Source organism: Phocoena sinus, chromosome 1, assembly GCF_008692025.1.
Source record: "Phocoena sinus isolate mPhoSin1 chromosome 1, mPhoSin1.pri, whole genome shotgun sequence".
Taxonomy (NCBI): domain Eukaryota; kingdom Metazoa; phylum Chordata; class Mammalia; order Artiodactyla; family Phocoenidae; genus Phocoena; species Phocoena sinus.
Window position 1 is genome coordinate 164862145 of NC_045763.1, and position 22556 is coordinate 164884700.

Consider the following 22556-nt stretch of genomic DNA (forward strand, 5'->3'; position numbering starts at 1 on the left):
AAAAAAGGGAAGCCTGGGCCTGCCACAGCAAGGCGCTGTTTCGGGTCAGTTTTTGGCCGTTGGGGCTCCCAGATCTCAGCACTTCCTGGGTGCCCTTGCAGACCACCCCCCTCCACTCCTGGCAGCCAGAGTGTGAGCACCCCTCCATCTCCACAGCCCCCCGACAGTGGGGTTAGGGTTGAGCGGGAAGGCGGCCCTACCCCTCTGCATGCGGCCCTTCAGACCTACTTGAGGCAATTTGTCGTTCACACTTCAGGCTGCCAGGCAAGGACGGAAGCCGGAAAGACTCTGTGATGAAATCCTTGCGCTGTAATTAAGTCCCACGTTTTACACGGATCTTTCCCGCCCTGCCCATCCTATCACCCAGTTCCACCGGCCAGCGGGTGGGAGAGTCAGCGTCCTGTGATTACACCCGAGCTCCCACTGTTAGCGGGGTTGAGGGTCTCACCCACCTGAGCAGTCTGTGCGCCCGCCCTCACGCTCCCCCACCTCAGTCCTACTCAGGACAGTGCCGTGTCTGTCCCCGAACTGAACTGGGTTTCACCCCAGCGAGCCACTCCGCCACTTTCTGACGGTCACCTCTCTTTAACCCTTTGGTTGCACAGGCCTCTGGGGAGCCGGTTTTTTACTTTTGACAGGTCCCTTTACCTGCAAACTCTAGCAGTGGAGGAGTTGGGAAATAAAGAAAAGAGAAGGCAGGACAGAAAGGGTCTGTCTTCTCCTGGGTTCTCCAGACAAACCCGGGGCTTCCTTCCTCAAATCACGCCAGCTCCCAGCTGGCCCTCGTTGACTGGAATGTATCAGAATGCTCCGCTTTTAGCTTGCGGTTTGGCTTAGTGTTAGGAGCACTGCGCTGGGAGTCAAGAGAGCATGGGGTCGAGTTCCTCTTTCGCTAGCTTCTGGCTGTGCCTTTGGACCACTACTCCAGGTCCTCGGGCCTGGGCTTCCTCCTCTGTACAATGGAAAGAGGAAGGGAACGGAATGCTGGCCTGGATGATCTCGAGGGACATTTCGGGAGTCTACAAAGGTTGCAGCTCGGTCCCCCTGTCCCGGACCCGGACGCCCGCAGCCCTTATAGGCGGCCCCTCCCCCTGGGATCCAGGGCGCCCCACGCACCCAGCACCCGCGTCCCTCCCTCCCGACTCCCAAATCCATGGGTCCCTTATGTTATTCCTCGTCAAACGGACACTTGCGACGGTCCCCGCAGCCGCAGGGTCTCCGGGGTGCATCCGAGGAGCCTCAGGGCTGGAGTAGGAGGTCCACTTGCCAGAGAGAACGCAGAGGTTACCTGGCCTGCGGGGCGGGGCTGGGACGAGGGCGGGGCCTGTCCAGGGGCGGGGCCGGCGGCGTCTTCTGGAGGCCTGCCTGGGGCGCCGCTTCTGCGACTGGGAGGAACGGGACTTGGCGCGCGGCGCCGGGAGACTTCCCCGGAGGTGAGCGCCCTGCCGCGCAGGAGTGGAGGGGCGGGGCGGGGACCCGGAGTCCCCAGGGGGGGCGGGGACCGGGCCACTGGTGGCCATCGGTCGCCTGTTCCCCTCCAGGGGAGTCCTGGGCTGTTTCCAGCTCTCCTCCGGCGCCCCGAGCGCCCATTCCCTGGACCCATTCCCAGGACCGCGCTCTTCGCTCCTCGGGGCCCCGGGGGGCAGGGGCAGAGGGGGAGCACGTAGATACCTTGCCGGCGGGGCTCGGGAAACCTTGGCTGTGAATAAGTCACTTGCATCTCCACCGTGGAACAGCGCTATCAGACTTCCTCATCTTCACTTTCGTTTCCACCCTGGGAAGGGGCAGGTGGCTTCACTATCTTCCCTGGAAAAGGGAGACAGCCACCCTCAAGCAGAGCCAAGGAAATCCCAGACAGTTACTGAGCCGCTCAACAAAAGGCCTTGAACCTCCGTCTCTCCGCCCTCATAACACCAGGTAGAGACTCCAAGGTAAATATTGTTGACTTTTATGTTTAAAACAAAAAATCTGCCTATGAAAATAAGAGCATAGTGGCAATGCTCCTGGAAAACCACAGTTGGAACGACATTTTTTAAGGGGTAAGGAAGGGGGTTGGTTGATTGTCTTGGGGGTGAGGGGTGCTATCCCAGGAAGTCTGCTGAGGCCATGTTGGGTGGGAATTGGTGGCGGAGGCTTTCCCTTGCAGTGGATTAGCTAGGTAGTCACTTAGTGTCTGGAACACCTATCCAGCACTGGGACCCACAAACAAGCAACTAACCCCAGTGTCCTCCAGATAGGCACTCTTGTGGAGCAGTGACCCAATCAATACCATGCCCTGTTTGGCTGTCAGGTGCATCTGGGATGTGTCCTCTTGCTGGGTGCCTGGAAGAGGGCGATCGTGATTACACACTGATGCTGGAGAGCTGCCCTGGGCAGCAGCCAGGCCTCTGCCAAATGTCTGTTGTTCGATCACTTTTCCCTGCATTTACTCAGCCAGGCTGAGCATTGACAAATCTGTCCAAATCTCCTGGACCCTCTGACTCACTTCACCCTTGTTCTTGTGGACAGAAGACAGTGGCCGGGCACAGCCAGTCTGAAAGGGAACCCTGGGACAGGGCCCTGGAAGAAGGTCTGTGGGGCTCTGAGTTGCCGGATTGTGGAGACATTCCACGGGGTTCCCAGAGGAGGGGCCCAGGCCAAAGCTAACTGCCCAGCGTATTTTAACAATCCCTATGCCCACACCATGCATATCAACCCGACCGGTACTTCCATCCTAAATGACATCTCAGGATCATCCCCTTGGGTATTATAGCTCTGAGCAGAGCAAGAAGCCTTTAGATTCTGTTGTCTGAATGTGGAGCCATCCCTGCCAGCTTTTTGGGTTTCTTTCTGGGGAGGCAAGACTTCTGAGGAAGTTGTGTCCCAGAGCCTCCTTTTTTGATTTCTCTGTATCCGGAAGTTTGGCGTTGCTGAGTGTTGAAATCAAAATAGGCCTGTTGTCTATTCATGCTCATAGACTCAGAGAGCAAGAAAACGCTGGAATGTACAGTTCCTGAATCCACATGTGTTTGCTTCCCTTTTTGTTTCGTGGAGAAGAATGCAGAAAGCAGATTCAAATCTTCAGTCAGGTCTCAAGCTTCAGGAATTGCCAGCACTGGTTTTGCAGCGCCCTCCCCCATTTGGGGGCCACGACCCACACAGTGTGCTCAGCTTTATGGGACCAACTCAGGTTTGAGGCATTGTTCCTGCCCTTCAGAAGCTTCCAGGTTCAGGGGAGGAGAGAAAACCAGCACCTGCGTAACAATTAGAGAGCAAGTAAGTGAAATTAGGTGGCGTCTTCTGCTGGTTCAAAGAAGACAGCCCATGTGGGCTGGAAAAGGCAGCGAGGGCTTCGGGAGCTACTTGGTCTTCAGCTGCATTTGTTATAGAAACAACAGTCAGGCACCAGGCAAGGCAGAGGGCAGAAAGCCCAAGGATAATATGAGGCTCAGACGAAGCAAAGGCGCTCGCTGCCCCTCCCCCATGCAGTCCAAATTCCCTGCCTTCCTTCCCAGCCCCGCCTCCTGCCACTGTCAGTCCACCCCTGGCCCATGATACCACAGTGACTGCCCATGGCGCTCTGACTAGGCCTCTTCTGCATGCCTCTCTCTCCCTACACTTGCTCTCCTGTGCCCAGAATTCTCTCTGTTGGGGAATCCTCTGAGTTTGTTTTTTTTTGTTGTTCTTGTTTTTTGGGGTTTTTTTGGCCATGTGGCATGTGGGATCTTAGCTCCCCGACCAGGGATCAAACCCGTGTCCTCTGCATTAGAAGCGCAGAGCCTTAACCACTGGGCCACCAGGGAAGTCCCGGGAATCCTCTGTTTTTTAGAAAGCACCTCAAATAGCACCTTCTCCAGGGAAGACTTCCGTGGCTGGCCCCTCCCCCAGCCTTCAGGCAGAGTTGGGGGTGTTCCTCCTTTGCCCTCCGCTGCTCCTTGCCTGCACCTTGCCTGCACCTCTACTGAACCGCGTGCACCCTGTACTGCCCAGTTGGGTTGAGGGGTCTTTGCCCCGCCTACAGAGGCGGGGCTGTGTCTCACTCTCCTCGCGGTCCGCTGAGCCAGTGTTGGTGTCTGGCACATAGCAGGCAGCATTTGGTAAATGATTCTTCACTGAAATTCAGCCAGATTTGGGCACTGTGAAGCACCTCACCTACTTGTGGGTTAAGCACTATTATTGGGAATTTAAAGATTGGATAAGTTTGGTGGAGGAATTCGCGTTTAATGTGGTGGCAGTACTCAAAGCACTTAGCAGGGGCCTCAGAACAGACTTCGAGGTCCTTCCTGATCCAGCCCCAGGGTATCTTCTCCAGCCTCACCTTCCGCCAGCTCCCACCTTGAACCCACAGCAGACTCCCATGCCTGGGCTCCCCCTCTCCCTTGACGGTGTTGTTTGACAGCCTCTGCCGGGAACGCTCACTGCTGTCCCAAGCTTACGCTTTCCCATGCACAGGACTCAGTGATCAGTGTCTATATCCCCTGGGAGTAGAGGTCCCTCGGGCTGGGTTTGCACGTCCTCCTTTGTGCCCTGCTACCCTGCCAGCACACCCTCTCACAGCGTCACTCCCTCTTGTGGCTGCACCCCACCCCACCCCAGTCCTGACTATTAGCGCCCTGATCTCTGGGACTGGGTTTATCCTTGATGGAGCCCTATTAGCTTACAGCCTTCCTGGCAGAGAGTGCCCAATAAACGTACATTGGATGGAAGTCTGAACCTGGGTGATGAAAATGTAAAAGAAAAGATAACACGAGGGTCATCTGAAAGGAAAACGAGTAAGATTTGGTGATGAGTAATGTAGAGTAAAGGAGAAGGTTGGCTCATAACCTGTGAGGCAGGGGGAAATTGATTCACACGAGAGTTGGGTCCCTGGCCCAGGGAGAGGTCCATTCACATCCTTCTGAGCGCCGTGCAAAAATATTTCTGTTTTCTGGAGGATTTTCAAAGACCAAAATATTGTTACGTCACTTCGGGGCATTATTGCATCTGAAGTTATTGCAGGACACCCAAGTGGGGATGTCCTTTAATCAGCACTTTGAAAGCAGTTCAGGTCAGGATTAGGGGGAGATGGTGGGAGTGTAGTGGGGATTGCCCAGCATGTGAAAGCAAATGCGATCACTGCCAGAAGAAGCTAAGCTGAGAACAAGGTCTAGGGGAAAACCTACATTCTAGGGGCAGGGTGTGGGAGAGAGGAACTGGTGGAAAAGAGAATGACAGAAAGAGAGAAGAAAATCAAGGAAGCCAAGGGAGGAGATAGTTCAAGAAGAGATGGGTGGCCAAAGCTGTGTGTGCCAAAAAGAAGAACAGAGAGATTCAGGCAAGAATAGATGAGGAGGCCAACTTTGAGAGGGGTGCTCGCACAAGAAAGCCAGGTCTCATGGGGTCAGAAGAGGCTAGGTTATTGGGCAGTAGGATCATTGGGTGGAGTCTTCAGACCTCACATCTGAGGAATTTGACCCCAAAAGGATAGATTTTCTCTCAGCAGGGCAGGAGGAGTGGTCATGGCAAGAGAAGATAGTTTTGTTTGTTTTGTAAGAGATACAACCACAGTTGAATGCAGGAGGGAAGGAGCCCATTTATGGTAAGGAAAATGGATAAATTCCCCTCTTCACATTGATTGTATTTCATTGAACCTTCCTCCCCTCCCTTCCCCTCAGTTGTCCCAGAGAACTCTCATTTGGGGTAATCTCCAAAGTCATGGTATTGTGGCACCCAACAAGAGGATATTGCAACCTGGAAACAGCTGGTTCTCACCTCCCTGGCATGCGGTAAACTGTCTTAAGTGCCCCAAACATGACTTTGCTTCATAACGGCGGGGGCCGGATGTTTTCTCCTTGACTGTGCACAAATGCATGACACCAGCAATAACAGCAAACGCAAAAACAGCATTTACGCTGAGCCAGACACTGTTCTGAGTCCCTGTGAGGTGGGTGTTGTTATTATTTTCATTTTTCCAATGACAAAAATGAGGCCCAGGGAACCCACCCAATGACACAGCAGTGAATGGAGAGCCAGGGTTCCAACTGGATGTGTCTGGCTTCAGGGTCCATGTGCTTAAACCACCATACTAATTCAAGATGAGCAGCTCACGCTTTGCTCTAGATGAATGTTTATGGCCGCAACACTACTGCAGGATTCTTAGTCCTTGCGCTGCTGACAGCATGACTTATCCAAGGTCACCAAACCAGTCACTAATCTATCTATCTATCTGTCTATTCATTGTAGGTTAGACTAGCATTAATAATCAATAAATGATTTACGGGCTTCCCTGGTGGCACAGTGGTTGAGAGTCCAGCTGCCAATGCAGGGGACACGGGTTCGTGCCCCGGTCCGGGAGGGTCCCGCATGACGTGGAGCGGGTGGGCCCATGAGCCATGGCCGCTGAGCCTGCGCGTCTGGAGCCTGTGCTCCACAACGGGAGAGGCCACAACAGTGAGAGGTCCGCGTACTGCAAAAAAATAAAAACAAAACAAAAAAAATAAATGATTTACTAGTCAATAAATAATTTAATAGTCAACAAATAATCTACCACGTGCAAGACACTGCAAGGGACCCAGAAATACGAGCTACATGTATCATCTCATTTAATCCTCATAACCACTCCATTTTGTAGACAGGACAACTGAGCCAGCATTTGAACTTGGCCCTAATGAAGGTAAGATTGAAAACCACTTTCAGCCCTGAGTTTCTGTGTTGTGAGGTTCCGCCTCATCATGGTCCGAGACTTAACTGGTTCTAGAAAGCCCCAAGGCTAACTTTACTTTCTTTCCCAACACACAAAAGGATTGCAAGTATGAATCAATAAGACGCTGAGGTGTGTAAGAAATACTGCCTCTCCTTTTATTTTCTAGAGATCAACTTAATATCCATTTGCACCCTTTGTCTCACCAGGCTGGCAAGAATAGAAACTACCTCAGGGTGGTGTCATAATTTCTGGATCTTACGCAGTGCCGAGACCTCAGGGCAGGGCTGAGGGTGATCCCGCACCAGTCTGGTCCACTCAGGTTACCACTGAGCGCGCTCCTGACCCTGCCTCCCTGGCAGTGTCTGCTGCTTCTAGACCACACGGCCAAACTCTGGGGACTTGCCGAAGTCCTGTCCTCCTGGGACCCCCAGACCTCTCTTCTTTTCCTGTTTCTTCCAAACCTCACTGTTTTGCCCCACCAACTTCACTCCTCTCGCGACCTCCTGGGAGAGCCTCTGTGTCCTGGACATAAGTCCCTTTTGGGAAATGAAAGCCTGCAAACTGAAATCAGTCCTGTTACATACCTGGCCTGGGGAGACTTCAGGAGACTTCTAGAGGGTGGAGGTGGGCAGCGGAAGGTGGAAATACAAAGAGGGGGAAAAGTTTTCTACTCTCAAAAGATTATCTAGCCGAAGAAGCAGTTCCCTCTGAGAGTAAATTCCTAGGCGGGGAAAAAGTTGCTATTCGAGGCTAGGATATATGTGGATTCATTATATTTATCCATTTTATTGGTACATCAATACCATTATTTTCCTGAGATATTTTCAAGAATATCTATAACAGATTTGCAAATCTGATGAAGGTGGGGGACGGGTTGTGATTGTGTCCTGGTCTGTGATTGCTGTCACGATACTCAGCAAGTCTCATTAGATAACTTTAGGGTTTATAGGCTGTGAAAATGCTTCCAGTTCAAACCTGCCATCATACACGTACAGAAACAGGACAAGGGAAGTTAAACTTGTCAAGGATGCCCAGGTGATGGCCGAAGGAGGGCTAGAACCCAGGTTTCCCCTCTCCCAGCCCAGAGCTTTTGCCATATCTCATGCATCTTGGAAGGGACCACCCACAGCGCCAAGGAGCCAAGTTTCTTGCTGACCCCTCCCCCATTCAGAATGGAGCACAGCCACCCCTGGCAGCCTGCCCAGGGCAAATTCCACATTCCACACACGTCTGTGGGGGCCCTGGACGCTGGGCATGTAGCAGGAATGTGTGTTTCCAGCAGGGGCGTGTTTCCCAGCTCTGTCTGCCCTGCTTACAGTCCCTGGGGCACTGCCAGTGAAATCATCTTTCCTCCTCTGCACCAGGCAGGCCTGGAGATGCAGGACCCCCTCCTCCTGGCCTGACTCCCTCCCTCTCCCTTCCCTCACCTCTCACCAGGGGGCGTCTCCCTCTGCCGAAGAGCGAGCGGACTTGATTTTACCAGCCTAGGGAGGTTTCTCTTTTTTTTTTTTTTTTAACATCTTTATTGGGGTATAGTTGCTTTACAATGGTGTGTTAGTTTCTGCTTTATAACAAAGTGAATCAGTTATATGTATACATATGCTCCCATATCTCTTCCCTCTTGCATCTTCCTCCCTCCCACCCTCCCTATCCCACCCCTCCAGGCGGTCATAAAGCACCGAGCTGATCTCCCTGTGCTATGCGGCTGCTTCCCACTAGCTATCTACCTTAAGCTCAGTTGGGAGGTTTCTCTTAATGCTCTTGTTAACCCAGCACAGACTGCAGATCCCTCCCAGGACAGTTCTCAAGTGTTTTGTAATCTCTCTTCACATGTCCATTTTCCGTGTCTAACGGATCATAGTTTAATAAGGTTTCTCTTGCCCATGCCTCCCCCCAGCTGCTTCCAATTTACATCACACTCCAAATGATTTTTGCCACTCTTAGCGGATTGTTTTGTGTCATTACTTTCAGGGGATGCAATATCAGACTTCCCAGCTCTCCGTCTGCTCGGGCTTCTGACCTCGCAGCTGCCCATCTTTCCTGGCAATTTACTTTACCCCTGAACACGCGGGGTTTAGCTGAGTTGCATTCGGGGGGGCTGTCAGAGTCTCAGATGTTAATTTTCTAATTGAGGATATTGGTGCTGCCTGAAGCAGAAGATGGAGATGTTCAGTTCCTTGGTGAGCTATCTTTTCCCAAGGATTTTTAGATGCGTCACGCTAGTCGTTAGTTTTTAATAACCACTCGGATGGAATTATTTCTTTCAATCAGATGCTTTAAAACTGTGTGCTGGAGTTTGTAATGAGCAGACAGAAGAGAAGCCATTTTTGTACCTGAACCATTTGGGTTTTCAACATCTTTCCTTCAGACTGTCACGCCTCTGTTTGATGGTGCTGTTTTTGTTTTGGTTTGGGGGAACTGCCACCTGAAGATATTAAAGACAATAGGGGAAACTTTTACATAATTTCCCATGAGTGCAGAAAAAAGAAACACCAAATCTCCCCAGCGTACTGAGAAATAATTCCGTTTCCTTCTCTCGCTGTTCCCCTTCAGTGGTTTCCAAAAGGAATACATTTCTGGTGAGGTGCAGTTGGATAAATGTCTGTCTACTTCAGCAAGCAAGAAATATTAGAGGATTCCACATCAATAACTGGGCTCTTCATTCGGTAACTGGAGGGTCCTCAAAAGCCTCTGTGGATGCTTCCCTAGGGTAGTAGAAACTATTATTGTTGCTATCGTATAGGTGATTAAGCTGGCGCTCAGAGAGGTTAAGCACTTCCTCAAGGTCACACATCTATTAAATTGTGGGGCTAGGATTTGAATCCAGCTACAAACTTCGTTGTCATTTTGACCTTTCCTAAAAATCAGAATTGTGTACACTGCCCAACGGATTCACAGCCTCAAAGGGGTTGGGGGAGGGGGTGGGTAATTCCTTCTAAGGTGCATGCCAAGGAAGGAAAGACATCACAGTCCTGTTTTGAAATTCGGTCGTGATCTCCTCTCCCTGTGCCAGCCTGCCAGGAGCACTTGCGTGCTCTCTAAACGTAAGCAAGCAATAGGAACTTCTCAGCGGGGCTCAGTCCACAGCCCCTGGTGGCTTCCACACCCCTCAGCCCAGACTTTCCGGAGGCCCTCGGAGGGCTCTTGCCTTGGTCTTCGCCCTTTGTGCGCCCCCTGCTGGCCTCCAGGAGAGGCGCCTGTCCTGGAGCCTGAGAAGCGGTACCCAAGCCTCTCTTTTTCCTCAGCTCCAAGTAAAACGATGTGACCTGCCCAGCTCCCCTGCCTCAGAAGCCTCAAATAACCCTCCTCGAGCACCATCCAATGCTTCAGTCTTCAGGACTAAGAAGAATTGGGGGCGAATGTATGGCCCCCTTCTCAAAAGTGATCATGCAACATCCTGGTCATACTTTATTCCTGGGAGATGAGGCAACCTGAGTAGTGAGCAGTGAGGCCCATAACAGCTCTCTTAAGTCCCTACCTCACAAATCATGATCACTGAGCCAGCAGCATCAGTATTACCTGGAGGCTTGTTAGAAATGCAGAATCTCCGGTCTTTCCCCAGACCCGCTGAGTCAGAACCTGCATTTCAGCAAGATCTCTGGGTGATTCATATGCAAATCATCCTTGGAGGCTCTGTATCTATTCTGCAGTGTCCACAATTTTGATTTTTTTTCTTTTGAAGATCAAAATGAAAACTAAGTTCACGGCTGGATTCAAATCCTAGCTCCACAACGTGATGGACATGTGACAGGCACATACTTGCCCTCTGAGCCACAGTTCAATAAAATGGTGAAAAGCACTATATGTCATTTTTTTTTTTTTTTTTTTTTTTTGCGGTACGCGGGCCTCTCACTGTTGTGGCCTCTCCCGTCGCGGAGCACAGGCTCCGGACGCGCAGGCTCAGCGGCCACAGCTCACGGGCCCAGCCGCTCCGCGGCATGTGGGATCTTCCCGGACCTGGGCGCGAACCCGCGTCCCCCGCATCGGCAGGCGGACTCTCAACCACTGCGCCACCGGGGAAGCCCCCACTGTATGTCATTCTTAACTTTCAGGGCTCATCTCATCCTAAATCTGAGACCCAATAATTATCCAGTGTCTCCTAGCTCAACCATAGTTTACTTAATCATACTGCTTAGAAATGTCAAACTCTGATGGCAAACCTAGCTTTTTCCCTAGAAACCCACAAGCTCTCTGCTCCTTGTGGAGAAGACAGTGGATTGTCTTCATCCTGTGTGTGGGTCCCCAGTAACTAAATGACCGCAGAAATGTCATGAAAGGGACATCTGGTTCCAAGGGAGGTGCTTCCTCACCACCACTGTGACAATAAAGATGGAGTGGATTATGGAGTTCCCTCCCTGGAGGGACAAGGAAGAAAGCCCCCGTGACTAATTGGCCCAGAGGCTGGGCATGAGATTTCTCCAGATCTCTTCAGCTCTGATGTTCCATATGCCTCGATTTACAAAAGGGTAAATCCTTGATCTTTTTCAATTAAAATTCCACTTAATCAGAGACACACCTAAAGTTTTAAATACCCCTACAGAGAAAAACATCTACGTAATATTTTCTGTTTCTCCCTCCTAATTAGCTTTCCTGTTCTCCCTTAGGGAAACAAAAGCCCTTTCTCTCGATTCTCCAGGAAAACACTGACGACCATCCTCCCATCATCGAGGCGAGGAGGTCCCCATTGTCTCAGAAACGGAAGCCTTTAAACAATCAGGGACCCAGTGCCTCTAGAATCAGAACATACTAGAAGCCCCTTCTGTTAGGACTGGAGGTAAGTACTCCTGATGAAAATCACTCTCCTTCAAAATATTAATGGGGAACATATCACCGGGCACTTCAGTTGTGCTGTGTGCCTCAGGGGTACCACACGAGCAAAACTGGGTCCTTGCCCTCAGGAGATGGACAATCTGGAGGAGACAAGATGTCATGAAAATGCCACCATGAAAATGTACACAGAACAAGGGAGGGAGATAAAGTGCCTGTAGGAATATGAGAACCGTGTCACGAAAGAGTTGGCTTCTGGGGTAGCCTGTGAGGGATGAATTGGAGTTGGGTAAGCAGACGAGATGGGAACAAGCATTCCAAGCCCAGGATCAGCATAAGCAGAGAAATTGGGATCCAGTTTCACTCTGGTGAAACTCTGGTGAGTTATCCCTGGAGCCCAGGCAAGACTAGATAAGCCAGAAGGTAGATTGGATGGAGTTTCCCCTCTGTCCAATGGGAGGGTTCAGGCGCTAAGGGACCTCTCTAATCAGCCATTCCAGGAATAGATTATAGTCCACAGTGGAGTTTTATGCCCTGAAGGGTTGGGCCATTGCGGGCAGGGGGAGCTAGTGAAGGTTTCTGGTCAGAGCCGTGCTCTACAACCCCCTCATTTAGCTGAGCGAGAGATGCAGGTGTCGGGGTCAGGCTGGCTGTGGGCGGTCAGCTGGAGGGGTGGGCACTGCAGCAGCCCAGACAGGAGGCAGGGGCTGTGGGGCTGAACGGCACAAACAATTGGAAGTGAGGGGAATCGATGCTGGTGGTGGTGTCCTGAGATGAGCTTCACAGAATTAACCACCATCTGCATGGATGTACCTGAGGCTTCTTCCAATGGGGGATTAAGGAAGCTGGTCTGACTTCACCCACGTTGTTAGAGTTTCATATGTACCGAAGATGGAGTTGAGGGTCCACAACCAAAGATGAATATGGTGCAGTGTTTGATCAGAAAGGCTATAGCCCCAAATGCTCTGAATTTGGAGGAAATGCTACAGAGGCCCAAGAGGATATTTCAAGGTATATCCAGATGAGGAAGAAGAAAGAAGGGACAAGCTCCCTCTCAGAAGCTGACGGGATCATAAGCACAGATAAGCACCCCCAGGTAGGAGGGGAGAGAGCGGGCGAGCTGCGGCCGCTCTGAAGAGCTCCAGGCTTTCCCCGCCCCCCGCTCAAGAGCAGCCCATCCGAGGGATACAGAGCGCAGATGAGCCCTCAGCACCCTGGCAGCTGGCCCTGCGGGCCGTGCAGGGGAGGAGGACCCAGAGGCAGGATGTGGCAATTTCATTCATTCAACAGGTATTTACAAAACAACTACAAACCAGGGAGCTTGACGGCAGCTGTGGACCAATTCCTAGAAGAGATCTGGCCCAGGCTCTGCAGCTCTGAGGAAAGGTGGCGGGAACCCCGGCAGGTCAGCATAGGTTCTGGAACAGCAAGTCATATCAGACTCAGCTCATTTCCATCCTGACAGGGCTACCAGCTTCCAGCAGCCCTGGGAACTCAGCAAGGCATTTGACTGAGTTTCTTGTTGTATCCCCTTCCACCCCGACACACGAAAGGGAAGTTTCTCACTGGGCTAGACTTACTAGACAAGCTTTGTATCGAAGCATCATGAACACGGAGAGATACAAACAAACCCTAACGAGACCCCCGGGCACCAGCAAATCAGTAAACCGTTCTCCTGAGGTCGCACCAGTGCACGGAGACGCAGTGCGCTAATTGTCTGCTTCCTCTTTGGAGAACCGTCGTCAGGTCAGGCTTTGCCCTGCTGTGTGAATCTGCGATGCTCATGGAAGCTGCTGATGACTGTCTCCCCTCGGGCGTGTGATGGGTCTGAGGAGAAGGGTGGCTGGAGAGCACGCTTTCTTTTTTTTTTTTTTTGGCATGAACGGACTGCCACGTCTGGCCATGGAGCGCTTTTGCACCCAGGTGTGCACGAAGAAGCCGCCCTCTCTGGCCGGACCAGCCTGAGCTGCCTCAGTCTCACCACACACTCTTGACCCCAGAGCTCACCTCCCAGTGGCTCCGCAGGGCGCTGCCCCCAGGACAGGCCATAAGCCCTCCTGTGGGCCTTGCTGGCAGACACAGAGAGTCACTGGATGGCTGCGGCATGTGCCACGTAAAGAACCAGACCTTCCTTCTCTCCTAGAAGTAGGAAGCAAGGTCAACATCTTCTGAGAGGGCCAAGGCCAGGCGGGATGGGTGAGGGAAAGCCGGTGAAGGTTTGGAATCACTCCTTAGGGGTAGGAGAGAGGGTGACAGCACGACTGGGTTCTGCATATTAGTGTAGGCACCAAGGTGGTTTTTCCTGACAGAGCTAAAGCCACCAGGTGTAGGCACGCAGAGGGCAGGTGGCTGGTATAGACAGATGGGATAGCAGAGCAGGGAGGCATCCGAGCTGGAGGTGTTTGAAGAGGGTTTGAAGAGAAGGTCTGTGGAGTCTAGAACCATGGGAGGTGTAAAGAAGCGGATGCATTTAAAGGTCACGGAAGGTTCAAGGGGAGTTACGAGGCCATCAGAGAGCCAGTGTAGTGGAAGGAAGGGCCCAAGAGACCCGGAAGGAGGAAGGTCGTGCTGAGAGAGTGGGAGAGAACTCAGCATTTCGAAGGGACCATCTCGGGGTAGGGTGGGCCTTCCCACGGAGCTGAAAGGGGCGAGGGGCTGAGAGGCTCACCTTCCCCTGGGAGCCAGGGCTCATACCCTTTGTGACCCAGGGGAAGTGACCAGAAGATCAGCAGATGATGACCAAGAGGTGGGCTACAGCAGTACCCCTGTACTGACCCACTTGTGCAGCCACACCAGAGACGCTAGGCTTAGAGGGTGGACAGAGCTGTGTGGTCTTAAGTAAGTTACTTAACTGCTCTGGGCCTTAGTTTTCTCATGTGTATAAATGGGGAAACAATGATACCTCCCAAAGACCGGGAGGATGAGGGAAGGGAGGAAGCTCAGAGCTCTGTGGGGACGAGCATGTAGGCGAAGATGCCCACTCTGCGCTATTGTAGTTATCAGGATATATTTCTTTCCTCCCTCCAGAATTGAACCCAGTGGTTCTCAGATGCGAGTATGCATCAGAATCACCCAGAGCGCTTGAGAAAACAGCCTGCCAGGCCCCAGCGCCAGAGCTTCTCTTTCAGGAGGACTGGGGTGGGGCCCCAAGTGGTGCTGATCCTGCTTGTCTGGGGACATCACTTGGGGCATCCCTGCTCTAGAGTCTTTCTAGAAACCTTGAGACCCTTGCAGGCAGGGACTCCCCAGCGTCCAGCAGTGACCAGTACAGAGTGGGAGGCTCGGCCTGGGAAGAGTTACTCTAGGACAAGCACAAATTCTCGGTACAGCAGATGGTCACCACGAAAAGAGGTGGTGTTGAATGAAAAAGAGGACACCCAGAAGAGCCTCAAAGTCATGGTGGTTTGGGGAGGAAGCTGGACTTGTATCTGGGGAGCAAACGCTTAGGTTCGAGGCACTGCAGTCACCCATGGGTTTTATTGGAACTGTTGTCAGAGGCGGAACGCTGGGCTGGAAGGACCATGGCCCCGGCGACATTGCAGCCTTCAAGAGTGCTCGTTTGCTGGCTTGTCCCTATGGGATGCTGTATTCTGCATCTGGAGAACATGTTTGCCCTGGGAGGGTCACCGTGTCCGCTGGCCTTGAGCCTTTTTCCGAGGCTGACCTTGAACGTATTCACATGTGGACTCAGTCCAGGATTTTTTTTTTTTTTTACCATCTTTATTGGAGTATAATTGCTTTACAATGGTGTGTTAGTTTCTGCTTTATAACAAAGTGAATCAGCTATACATATACATATATCCCCATATCTCCTCCCTCTTGTGTCTCTCTCCCACCCTCCCTATCCCCCCTCTAGGTGGTCACAAAGCACAGAGCTGATCTCCCTGTGCTATGCAGCTGCTTCCCACTAGCTATCTATTTTACATTTAGTAGTATATATGTGTCCATGCCACTCTCTCACTTCATCCCAGCTTACCCTTCCCCCTCCCCTTGTCCTCAAGTCCATTCTCTACGTCTGCATCTTTATTCCTGTCCTGCCCCTAGGTTCATCAGAACCACTTTTCTTTTTTTAGATTCCATATATATGGAATGTTAGCATACAGTATTTATTTTTCTCTTTTTGACTTACTTCCCTTTGTATGACAGTCTCTAGGTCCACCCACCTCACTACAAATAACTCAATTTCGTTTCTTTCTATGGCTGACTAATATTCCATTGTATATATGTGCCACATCTTCTGTATCCATTCATCTCTTGATGGACACTTAGGTTGCTTCCATGTCCTGGCTATTGTAAATAGAGCTGCAATGAACATTGTGATACATGACTCCCTTTGAATTATGGTTTTCCCTGGGTACATGCCCAGTAGTGGGATTGCTGGGTCATACGGTAGTTCTATTTTTAGATTTTAAGGAACCTCCATACTGTTCTCCATAGTGGCTGTATCAATTTACATTCCCACCAACAGTGCAAGACGGTTCCCTTTTCTTCACACCGTCTCCAGCATTTATTGTTTGTAGGTATTTTGGTGATGGCTATTCTGACCGGTGTGAGATGATACCTCATTGTAGTTTTGATTTGCATTTCTCTAATAGTGATGTTGAGCAGCTTTTCATGTGTTTGTTGGCATTCTGTATATCTTGGAAGAAATGTCTATTTAGGTCTTCTGCCCATTTTTGGATTGGGTTGATAGTTTTTTGATACTGAGCTGCATGAACTGCTTGTAAATTTTGGAGATTAATCCTTTGTCAGTTGCTTCATTTGCAAATATTTTCTCCCATTCTGAGGGTTATCTTTTAGTCTTGTTTATGGTTTCCTTTGTTGTGCAAAAGTTTTTAAGTTTGACTAGGTCCCATTTGTTTATTTTTGTTTTTATTTCCATTTCTCTAGGAGGTGGGTCAAAAAGGATCTTGCTGTGATGTATCTGCCTATGTTTTCCTCTAAGAGTTTGATAGTGTCTGGCCTTACTGGTTAGCTCTTTAATCCATTTTGAGTTTATTTTTGTATATGGTGTTAGGGAATGTTCTAATTTCATTCTTTTACATGTAGCTGTCCAGTTTTCCCAGCACCACTTATTGAAGAGGCTGTCTTTTCTCCATTGTGTATTCTTGCCTCCTTTATCAAAAATAAGGTGTCAGTCCAGGATTTTTATTACTATGTGAACCTTGGAGAAACCCTCTCCATTTGGAAATGAATGAACTGTTTTGCTCAGACAGCGGTCCTCCATGCCCAGCACTCCGACCGCCTGCCAGATGTGAGCCACCACCTGCCAGGAGAAACATTCTCTCTCCAGCCTTGCGGCCAAGCTCAGAATCCCGGATCCTGTCAAAGAGCCCATTATGAGTATTATTTGTTAAGGATCAAGCATTTAACTTAGCCCAGGAGCAAGCCCTGGCCCCAGCCAGCGGGATTTGCAGGCTAACTGTGTTGCCCAGGGAGCAGAGGTGCCCCTGCGTGCAGGCTTCCGCATTGCCCGTGGAGACACCACAGCCCGTAACTCACCCAACGTGAGGCCCGCGGCTCTGCTGAGCAGGCAACTACTAAGTCAAGAAAGGGAACCCACTCTACTGACGGCTGGGATTAAAGCTAAATGAATTCTACTCAAAGGAGAGGTTGCCGACCCTTCTCCCTCTGGCCTCATTATCTTAATTAACAGCGCTTGGCAGGAGTATTGAGGCCCGCATTGATTGTGCTCTTCCTGTTACCCCTCAGAGCCCTCGACACAAGTTAGCCTCAATAATCAAAACCCAGTTCTCCACAGCCCTCTGAATTTCCTACCAGCCCTCTTCCTCTAAGAGAATCACGGGGCTTCTGAGTTGGAGGGAATCCTGTAGACCGGCGTCTCTCAAAGCATGGCCTGAGGACCACTCGCTTCAAAGTACCTGGGCCAGGGCTTCCCTGGTGGCGCAGTGGTTAAGAGTCCGCCTACCGATGCAGGGGACACGGGTTCGTGCCCCGGTCCGGGAAGATCCCACATGCCGCAGAGCGGCTGGGCCCGTGAGCCATGGCCGCTGAGCCTGCGCTTCTGGAGCCTGTGCTCCGCAACGGGAGAGGCCGCAACAGTGAGACGCCCGCGTACCGCAAAAAAAAAAAAAAAAAAAAAAGTACCTGGGCCATAAAATGCACTTCCCCGGCTCCACCTGACCTACCGAGCTGAATTTCCAGGAGTTAGGCTCAGGTAGCAGCAGTGTTGGTTTTTTCTCTTTAATTTTATTTTCTGATTGTGGTAAAATATACAGGGCATAAAATTTACCATTTATTTTCTGATTGTGGTAAAATATACAGGGCATAAAATTTACCATTTTAACCATTTTAAGTTTAGTGAGCATTAAGGACATTCACATTGCTGTGTTACCCTCACGATCAGCCATCTCCAGAAAGTTCTCATCATCCCAAATAGAAATTCTGAACCTACAGGACCGTAGCTCTCCCTCCTCCCTCCTCCAGCCCGTGGCAACCTCTATTCCACTTTCTGTCTCTCCGAATGTGGCTACTCTAAGGACCTCATCTCTGGAATCACACAGTACATGTGCTTTTGTGACTGACTCATTTCACTTAGCATAACGTCTTTAAGGTTCACGTATGATGAAGCATGTGCCAGGATTTCCTTCCTTTTTAAGACTTTATAGTATTCCATCGTAGGTATACCACATTTTATCTCATTCGTCATCTGTCAGTGGGCACTGGGATCGTTTTTACCTGTTGGCTATTGTGAATAATGCTGCTATGAACGTGGTGTGCAAATATCTGTTTGAGTTCCTGCTTTCAATTCTTTGGGGTATATATATGCCCAGAAGTGGAATTGCAGGGTCCTGTGGTAGTTCTATGTCTGATTTGTGGAGTCAGCAGTTTTTAAAATTTATTTTGCGGTACGTGGGCCTCTCACTTCTGCGGCCTCAGACCCCAGAACAACCTCACCTCTCAGATGGGACCCAGGTACCTGTATTGTTTTTAAAGTCCCCCAGTTATTCCAGTGTGTGGCCAAGTTAGAGAACCATTGGTTTATACCAGTGATTCTAAAATGTGGGTGTGTACAAAATTTGCATACTTGTTAAGAGTACAGACCCCTGAGGCCCATCCCTAGGAGTCTCATTTAACTGGTCTATTGGAAGCCTGGGCTTCAGCGGGCTCGAGGCTCCCCAGTGGTTAATGTGTCGCCGGGATTGAGAGCTTCCTCCTCCCGTTCAGTCTCTTGTTGAAACAGGAACCAGCTGAAGCTGCTGGAGGTGACACTAACCACTTGAGTCTCTGAGCCCTTTGGGACCTGAGTCCGCACTGGTCCCCAGAGATGATTCCCAAGCCAGTCCCATGGGTTCTCCAAACTCTATCACACAGGCACAGAGGGTAGACTCATATATAGAACCTCCTTTTTTTCTACTCTTAATTGGAACTGTTAGCCTTGAATGAGAGTTCAGTCAGTTCTGCTATAATGCTTGTTCTGAAGTAATGAATCTGTTCCAACACAATTGACATATTAAGGAACAATATTGATATATTAGGGAACAACATTAACATATTAACATGAAATTTGCATATGCTCTGTGCCATATCTTAAGTTTAAATGAAGAAAACTGTACCCAGCTGAACCGACCTACATATGAGGAAGGAAAAGACCTCAAAAATCTGCCAGTGACCTCCTTGCTCCACCTGTGATTTGAGCCAACACCAATCCCCAACTGGTGTACAACTTCCCCTGATACCAAATAACCCCCTCCGTCCAGCACCTCACAGTAGCTCCCGAGGCAGCAACCCTCAGGTCTTTTACAAGGTAAAGGAATATTTATTGTAGTGTGTATGTATTTCTTAACCACCTAACACGTATAAGATGGTGCTACCATTTTTATGAGGTTTTCTGGTGCCGCTGATGAAGGTTTTGAGTGCTATACGCCGTCTTCTTTTTTCCCAGAAGCCCTGTGTGATTCTAAGTAGCTGAGTGATTTTTAGGAAGGAATGCCTATGTCGCCTGATGGCAGAACTAACAGTGTAAGTACCTGTCGCTACTCACCATCTTTTCAGTAATGGTTTAGGAGCGCGCTGTCGGGTTCCTCTACCTGCTGCCTCAGAGAACTCACTCCAGCCACCACTAGATGGCGCCCTCCTCCGCTGGGTCAGAAGCTGCGGTCAGCGACCTGCATTCAGGGGTTTGGGGTTTTAGGTCATTTCATCTCTCTTGGGTTCCCAAAGTCCATAGCTGCTGCCCACCTGGTCTGTCTCACTGCCTACACTTCATTCTGGCTCACTCATCTTTCTGAGGTCTGGTCAGGTCTGAAACAACTTCATCGCCCGGTTCTCATCTTTGAATTAGATTTGCCCTATATCAGTGCTCATTCATATTTATTTCAACGCGTTTTAGCTCCTGGCTCTCATTCCAGGACACCCCTGCGTGGGTGGTCCCTCCTCCCAGCTTCTGTCTTCATGAATAACCCCTCCACACTCCTGTCAGCTCAGCTCACCTGGTCCCTCTGCTCGCCTGTCCTGGCACCTGACCCAAAGAAGACTGCTTCAGAGATGAAGATGTAGCTGTTTCACACCTTGCTGTATTTCATAAGAAAATAGGTCTGCACGATATCTTTGTAATATGACATAAGCCCAAATAATTTTCTTTAAAATCTGTTTGTTCAACTGGCCTTATCTACCTTACGGTTTAATTTAATTTAATTTAATTAATTTATTTTTTTTTTGCGGTACAGGGGCCTCTCACTGCTGTGGCCTCTCCCGTTGAGGACGCGCAGGCTCAGCGGCCATGGCTCATGGGCCCAGGCGCTCCGCGGCATGTGGGATCTTCCTGGACCGGGGCACGAACCCGTGTCTCCTGCATCGGCAGGCAGACTCTCAACCACTGCGCCACCAGGGAAGCCCTAATTTTAGCTTCCCTATTATGGACTTGAAAATTCAGTATCTTGAATATGTATTGTTTGGGGCTTTCTTTCACCTGATATTACTACAAATTCAGGGTCAAGCCACCCAGTACAGTGTAGGCATTTGGAGGCCAGCCCTGAGTGGTCTGTAAAAAGACAGAATTGAAACTAGACATCTTAACTCTTATTCTGAGCTGGTGTTCTCACTTCCTTGTCTCTGCAGGGATTTTCCTGTCAGATTACATAAGATGAGAATTCATTCTGATGTTTGGATAAAACAACAGCTGCAAAACTGTCAGCAGCTTGGGGGCCAAGCTAGTTCTTTCCTGAAAATATGAGTTCAATATCAGAACACATTTATCTTGCAGTCACTTAAAATCCTCATTTGTGAAATCAGAGTCTCTAGTCTCTCTTCTTCTAGAACAGAGGTTGGCAAACTACAGTATTTGGACTGCAAAGCCTAAAATATTTACCATCTGGCCCTTTACAGAAAAAGTTTCCCAAGCCCCGTTCTAGAACATAAAACGTGGTGGTTGTTATATGTAGACTAAGGGTTCTCATCATGGGGTTGAAAGGGGTAGCCTTCAGGAGGTCAGTAAACCCTCTGAAATTGGGTGCAAGTTTTGGTTTATGATGCAAATGTGCATTTTTGGAGAGCAAAAGGGCAGGCTTGGTCTATTGTGTTTACCACTGTATCTCCTCTTCCTAAAACAGTGCCAGATACATAGATGCTCAGCAGGTATCAATTGAGTAAGTTATTGAGGAGGGGGATGCTGAAGAGACAGGCAAGAGCTGGATGAAGGAAGTCTTTGCAGGGTTTTATTCCCAGAGCAGTGGGAGGAGAACGGAGGGTTCTGTGCAGAGAGGCGTGGTATCACCTGGGTTATGTTTCTAAAAGAACACCCTGGCTGCTGTTTGGAAAATGGAGAGTCAGCCCAGATATAAGAGAGACCAGTAAGAAGTCTCAAGCCTAGCCCCATCAAGAGATGGCGGCTTGAACCGAGTAGACTTGGAAGGTGAAACTGACAGGACTTGCTGAAGTGTGGGTGACGTTTCAGAGAACAGAGATGACCCTGCTGTTGTTACCCTGAGCCTCTGGGTGGAAATGGTGGAGAAATTAAGAGCCGTGATAAACATTCTCAGCGAGTTTTTTCTAATGATTATTAAATGTCTGGTTGTTGGTTTATTTTTAATGGTAGGTTATATTTAATTTCTACCAATAGGAAATTGTTTAATTTCAAATATGAAATGGCAATAGTTGTATCCCACCTGACAGTATACATCAGTATACCACGCTGCCCTACTCTTAATGTGTAAATGCCTGCTTTTGATATTTTGGGTCAACTCAGAAGTCAATGTCTACTTCTGATTTGCTGTAAATTGTGTGTCGCAGCCTCAAAGGTGCTATGGAAACCCCACCACAAATTACCCCAACACAGCGAAACGTCTTCAGAGCCGGCAAGTGGTCCAGGGCTGGTGCCCTCTCTAGCACCATGACTGCTTCACACTGTCTACCCTGATATTGAAACTGTGCCAGCGATGGTTTTATAAACCAGGGCCCTCTTCCTATTTCTGTCTTTTCTTTCCCCCTCATTCTCCTGCCCTCTGAGCTATGTAGGTCTTTCCTTACCCGCCAACAGAGGCCTTCAGATATTACACATAGAGCAAGTTGAATACTTCGCAGGCACCAAGGTGGAGGTGCCGTGCAGATGGGTAGAGGCGAAGCTCTCTGAGGGGTGGGCCCTCGTGCACTTTCTCTGTACCCCTCACAGCTCCCAGCACAGCACTGGGAACATAACCAGATACACTCATTCAGTGCTGTTTGCTGCTGTGTGTGTGAAGCAAATGCTCAACTCAGACAGTGAATTCATCTATTGGGCTTAGGCAAGGGGACTGTCTTTTGTTCAGTTGTACACTCATGGGGTCACACAAGTGCCAGGCGTGCAGGAGGTGCTTAATACATTTTTGTTCAACTGTTGAAATCTGACTCTTTGTGGAAAACGACGTACCCAGTTTTTATATTATGAGATGCACTGTGTAGGGAGTAAGGATGGATGAATGGAGATGACCTAGTATCCTTGACGGGTTAGAGGGGGAAGAAAATCAGTGGATTTATTTTCCACTCTTCAGCTGAGCCTGCCTTGGGCTAGGAATGGGGTCCCTGGCTGAGGTGAAGTTAAAATGTATCTCCTCCTGCTGTTTTCTCCAACTTCCATCGGCAAATCTTGAATGAATGAAGGCACAGACTTAGGAATGAATGCAGAGTTATC

The 22556-nt window shown here is 49.8% G+C and overlaps 1 protein-coding gene across 9 annotated transcripts in view; it reads left to right on the forward strand.

Annotated features, from left to right (window-relative positions):
* The first annotated feature begins 1368 nt into the window (after positions 1–1368).
* Positions 1369–22556, forward strand: part of TLR5 (toll like receptor 5) — a 56052-nt gene continuing 34864 nt past the window's right edge. For 2 of the 9 annotated variants that reach the window (XR_004352316.1, XM_032649931.1), the window contains exons 1-4: positions 1372–1433; positions 1783–1931; positions 9215–9371; positions 11266–11435. Coding sequence is in view for 5 of the 9 variants with exons in the window: in XM_032649923.1 (XP_032505814.1) it covers positions 19395–19411 (17 nt within the window). In the remaining 4 variants the exon portion in view is untranslated. Of the gene's footprint in view, positions 1434–1782; positions 1932–3036; positions 3256–9214; positions 9372–11265; positions 11436–19334; positions 19412–22556 lie in introns of all 9 variants that reach the window. The other 7 variants (XM_032649896.1, XM_032649923.1, XM_032649888.1 and 4 more) reach the window with 7 other exon arrangements.